Source organism: Nannobrachium achirus (assembly GCF_963921795.1).
Source record: "Nannobrachium achirus genome assembly, chromosome: 14".
Classification (NCBI taxonomy): domain Eukaryota; kingdom Metazoa; phylum Chordata; class Actinopteri; order Myctophiformes; family Myctophidae; genus Nannobrachium; species Nannobrachium achirus.
This window is the reverse complement of record NC_137821.1, coordinates 34,866,944-34,872,796: the sequence shown is the minus strand read 5'-3', so window position 1 is coordinate 34,872,796 and position 5,853 is coordinate 34,866,944. Positions and strand designations below refer to the sequence as shown.

Sequence of the window (5,853 nt, the reverse complement as noted above, 5' to 3'; positions counted from 1 at the left end):
TGACTGAAGGAAGGATTGACACAGACAGAGACAAGCTGCAACATTGGTCATGGTATACTGCGACCTTCAACAATCATCACTTTCGTGCATCACAGATTGGGAATCATCATCGTTCTGGAACTGGCTGCTGCATTGATACATGTCAATACAGGCTTAGCTTTGCAGGAACATCTGCTAGAAGAACAGTCAGATTTACACTTGCATTGGACCGCCGCAAGCCTGATTAAAAGTGTTAAAGTATTCTGTGCAAGCAGACTACCCATTATAGGCCAAGCTACATGTCCCCATCACTACAATCAATGGCTTAAAAAAAGTAGCCTACTTTCTTTAAACAGTTTGATCAAGGTTTGTTTATACACTTTTGGATTACTCATACTGAATGTAGCAAGCAATCACTTAATTATATTTATTATATCAGTGCATAAAAATATATCAACAGATTGCTAATACCAGTCATTTCTTGCCATAGGTACCGTTGTGAGCTTGTAGATCACACTCAGCTGCAGCGACGGAAGCTCCGTCCAACCTCTGCGAAATGCACTATGGGATGTTGGAAAGTTGTGGATAAACATCAAAATCAGTTTGAAAATATTCAATCTACATGACTCGCGATGCGGCACGTTGTGAGCTTGTAGATCTGCATTTATTTGTATTTTTAATATTTTAACAACACAAAGTTGCATGGGGGTTTCCAACACTTTCATCAAGATGCAGAGAGAATGCAGAGGAGCAGGAAATATCAATGTTATCTTATTACCTGTAAACATTCCAAGAGTTTATATGAAAAAATCTTGGCATATTGCCATGGTGGTGTTGTGTCACAATCTCCCCCAGCACAGCTGCGCAGCCTCCCCTCAGTCCCCTGTCCTGCCCCCTGAGGGGATGATAAAAGAATGATAGGGTGAAAGCTTGGGCTGATTGGTTAGCTACTGTAGGTACAGTAAAGTGATCTTACTGCTGAAGGAACTCACTGGATGAAGGTTGCCTGTCAAACACATTTGCTGTGGTTGGTGTGGTACTGTGGTAGATATAAACTCCACTACACTGGAGTTTATTCAGGTGCAAAGAGACCACGTTCTTAGCCAGCTCTCTCCCCACAATACCAGAGAACGGGCTCAGTAAGCACCCAAAAGGTTTTCCAATCAACAACAAGACAAACACAACAAGATAAACAAACATGTAAAAGAAAAGAATAGAACAACACATAAGGAAACATGTATAACATCAATAACTACACCTCTCTGAGTCTCTGACCTTGGGACTTTGCACCTTGTCACACCCAATTGTTGTCATTTTCTATTTTGGACCGCCAATATCCACAGTGATAAATGTGTAGAGCATATGTTTCTCAACCTTTTTGATGGTGTACATGAGGGAGCTGATGCCATCTTCTTCCATGTTTGCTGACGTTCTTGAGAGCAAATCAACGTTTTTGGGATTAGGCTCATTGTGCAAGTCTGTTTCATGCTTGATCATCACATACCTGCCAGTCGTCATGTCAGGCCTTGAGATAGTCAGGGATTTGATGACAGTTCTTTGGTAGAGATCGTCATCCTCTGCACCCCAGCCCCAGTACTCATTCGCGAAGCCGTTAATGATCAAGTAGTCCTCTTTGGACATTGACACAACCCCTCCAAAGCTTGTTGGCCAGGGCAACTTGAACTCAAATTTGTCAATAGCCACAGACAGGTGCCTGGGTGTACTAAAGCAGCCATAGATGTTGCGATCATCAATAGGGATTAGATCCACATCAGAAAAGACATGGCAGTTATAATTGTACGCCTTCAATGCGTTGATAAACCCTACATTCATCAGTTTGGCCCTATTGAACGTCCCCTCACCGTCCTGGTTAATGACATACACGCCATAGTCCAACTGCTGCCGCTGCAATATGGGATGCAAGTAGTAAAGCCATTGAATCAGGTGTTCAGTCCGATTGCGGAATGGAACTATGATTGCCACCTAAAAGAGAGAGAAAATAATATATATTCAATGTTACATTACAATACCGGGACATTGAAGAGAAACAGGAAAAGGCTGATGACATGCAGTGAGCCCAACACAAATTCATTCATATTTTTTAACTAAGCAATGGTTGTTTTCAATTTGCTTTGTATTTTGAAAACAAACAAACAAAGGTTTGCAGTATGAATGTAGTCTCAGACAAGAACAAATTGCATGTTGTAAAAGCTTTCAGCTCTGAGCTCAATAATAATCCACACTGACAACAATTACACCTCATTACACCTTGAAAAACGGAATCCATTATTTTTGGGTGTAACATCAACGTCCGTAAGTCTGAAAACCTCACAGTCACAGTTGGTGACCATGTAATAACAAGTAAAGAAGAGGTCATCTATTTGGGTTGTATTTTGGAAAACAAACTTTCCGGGGAAAGAATTGCACCAAAGCTCAACCAAAGAACAAGATCTTTGGGCAGGATCTCCTGCTTAATCAACAAGAATGCAAATACAATTATATTTCAGTCAAACTCTTAGATTGAATTTAGAATATATATGTATTGAACATAACTGAGCTTACAGTATATATAATTATGAACCATACAGTATATGGACATATGTGATCTATGATCCCTTTAGGGCGAGGTCACTTCTCCCACACTTGATGTCTTACGCGAGTACAATGTTTGCATTACCTCTCCTCTTCATGCTGTTGTGACAACAACATGAAGAGGGACAACAGTCTACCCATCTCCCCCGGCATGGCCTGTTTCAGAACCCTGACGTCACTAACATTAAAGGAGTTGTTCATAGGTTCACACCCAAAATTACTTTTTTTTGCTATTGATTTCTCATGCCCAAGAGACTTTTCAATAATATTTTTTTGTATTTGTTGCATTCCTAAGACAAGAATGTGATTATAGTATATCTACCCCCATTGATTCCGGATGGGGATGCAGCTATAGAGAAGAACTTCTAGTTATATACAAAATAAATTAAAAACAAGTCACACCGTTTGGCCTTCTTCATACCCCATAAGGCTGTGTAGGCCTCTACGCGTGGATTATACCAGTTTTTAATTGTTCAGACAACCTCTACCTTATGGGAGTTTAATGTGTAAATATTGAGGTGCTGCCATTACATTACAATAAAGAAAATACCTTCAACACATTATGGGAACATAACATTATTGTGTAACTTTCTGATCACCATGTTTTATCCATACCTGTGGCTATTTCATCAATTGTTGATTTTGGTTTGTTGAAAATAATTGTCCTATTTGGTAAAATGACATCTATTTAAAAATGATTGTGTTAATTAATAAGCATGTTTGGATTCATGTCAACTAAATTAAAGAAAAACTGTAATTACAAGTTATTTAATTATACACAGAATATGCCATAATTTTTATTTCAATGTATCAAATAAATCAATTGAGGAAGAATGTACCTACCTTATGAAGTGAAGTACAGTTTGGTGGTTTGTATCGCCCTCCATCAAGTAGAGTTGAGTTCAAGTATGTTCTCACAGAATCCATAGTCCTGTTCCAGTTAAACTCCACCAGAAGTGGACCCACCAGGTGTGGGGAGGTCTGAGGACATGAGGGCAGAGGGGTAATGTTGCTTTTCTTGAGCCATTTGTCTTCTGGTCTCTTGGTCTGTTCTGGTTCATCTGCTGTCATCATCCACAGCCACAGTGCAAATAAGATGAGCATCTGCAACAGTGTTAGTATTGCTAGTTTTATCTTCATATTGACTATTCCTCCTGAGTCTAGTGGCAGATGTGGAACAACTGATGGGCAGAGAATTAAGATGAGTCAAGTAGTCAACTATCACGCTGTGCCCTTATATATCTGTTCTGCCACAGCCAAAAATCCCACCAGACAGGTTCACTGGAAGAGGAAAAAGATAAGAGATAAGGGATGACAAGTTGGGCACGGTGGCGCAGTTGGTAGCGCTGTCTACAGCTAGAAGGTCCTGGGTTTCGATTCCCGGGGGATGCTGTGGGCGCTGGGGGTGTGTTCTCTCCTCCGCGTCATGAGCGCCCACACCCTAGGTGGGGTTGGCGAAAGGGCCTTTCTGTGTGGAGTTTGCATGTTCTCCCCGTGTCTCCTAGGGTAGATACCCTCACAAAAAGGGAAAGGAACTCTTTGGAATAACGTGTTCCTTCCACTCCCCAGTCAGGTGAAAAGAAGCAACTTGGACTACTCATGCACTGAAGGAAGCATGAGGTCAGTCCGTTGTTTCCCCAGGCGCGGCAGAGGGAGAGCAGAAACCAGGATTATAGGTTAGCTAATTGGCACTGGGTGAAAAAATGGGTTACAAAATTGTGGGATAAGAAATTAAAAAAAAGAGATACGGGATGAACAAAGGAAATTGGAAGTGATGACACAAATAAATAAGCAGATTAAATTGGAACTGTAAACTATCCATTTTAAGCTGATAAATGATCTCTCCTGATTGGCTGAAATTTGGCAGCCCACCTGAAAATGTATTTTCTATTTAATAAAGAGCTGGAGAGACAGGGAGACCCCCCAGTAATAAACAAACTCTCTATAGCAATCATATACTGCATACCCCCTGTTGTCTGACAGTGTAATGCTTTTAACCCCCAAAATCAAGTAAAATACTGTTAAATAAGGAAATTGAGAGACAAGAAGGGAAATTGAAGAGGAATCCACTGGGAAATAAATTCCGTCTTACCATTTATATTATATATTATTAGATAGATAGATAGATAGATAGATAGATAGATAGCAATTTAAGGTTATAAAGTTAAGTATGAAAAGAAGTACCGTTATGTACAGTGAAAAGCGCAAGGCACAAAAAAGAGGATATATCCACAAGTTTCCTATGTCCCATGAGCCCTTGCGTGAAAGGTGGGCCTCACTTCCTGCTCCTCAGCCGTTTCATTCTGACCATACTCTATGATTCTGACTGCTGTGAGCCGGTGGCCTGTCACACCTGAATCACTGTTGATTACTTGGTGCATTGTTGAATCAACTGTGTGGAGGAAGTGGAGCACACACTGGGAAACTTGTGGATACGTAAAGTGTTGAAAAGCAGCCAACTACCAACCAAGAGTGGCGTGAGAACAACTTCCTTGACCTAAACTACAGCGATACTATGCTGAAGAAGATAAATGGCCAGACAATAGAACGCACATTGGTGCGTGCATTCGCAGACACACACACACACACACACACACACACACACACACACACGTGACACACACACGTGACACACACACACACACACCCACACACACACACATTTGTGTTACCATATGGGTTTTTTACTATTGTTAATTAGACATAATAATGACACTTCTCAGAAAAAGTCAATGATAAAATGCTAATGGTACACTGGAACGAGGAAACTTGAGAGACAAAAAAGAGGAACACACTGGAACGAGGAACACTGGAACGAGGAAACTTGAGACAAAACTGGAATGAGGAAACTTGAGACAAAAAAGATATGTTTGTGCATGTACGGACATGTACATATGATTTGTTTGTTCACTTTGTTGTCATCCAGTTATTTTTTAGCAAGGATGTTTTTTCAGAAAGTTCTGAACAGTGGTTTAGAACAGTGGTTCTCAAAAATAGCAGAGCCACAAGCTCACAGAGTGTTACTTCTTACCACACTGAAGGCTTGTACATCTATTATTATTATTTTTGAGCGGTGGTCACACCGTCTCCATAGCGTGGCCGTGTGTGTAGGTATGTTTGTGGGTGGGTCTGTCTGTAGGCGCTTTTCCACTGCAAGGTGGAACCAGAACTTTCAGGAACCAGAACCTATTTTTTTGGTTCTGGTTTTGTTTCCATTGCAAACGGCCCGGTTCCATACAAGGTTCCTGGAACCTCCTGGAACCTTTTTTCGGTCCTGCTCCT

General features: G+C 40.9%; 1 protein-coding gene across 1 annotated transcript; it reads right to left on the bottom strand.

Annotated features, from left to right (window-relative positions):
• Positions 1–1,296: 1,296 nt before the first annotated feature.
• Positions 1,297–4,952, bottom strand: LOC308297984 (beta-1,4-galactosyltransferase 1-like; the record flags this gene model as incomplete). The annotated part of the gene is made up of 3 exons (XM_080741548.1): positions 1,297–1,962; positions 3,415–3,552; positions 4,851–4,952. 3 exons carry the CDS (start codon positions 4,950–4,952, stop codon positions 1,297–1,299), a joined length of 906 nt encoding a protein of 301 aa, XP_080597674.1.
• Positions 4,953–5,853: the final 901 nt, after the last annotated feature.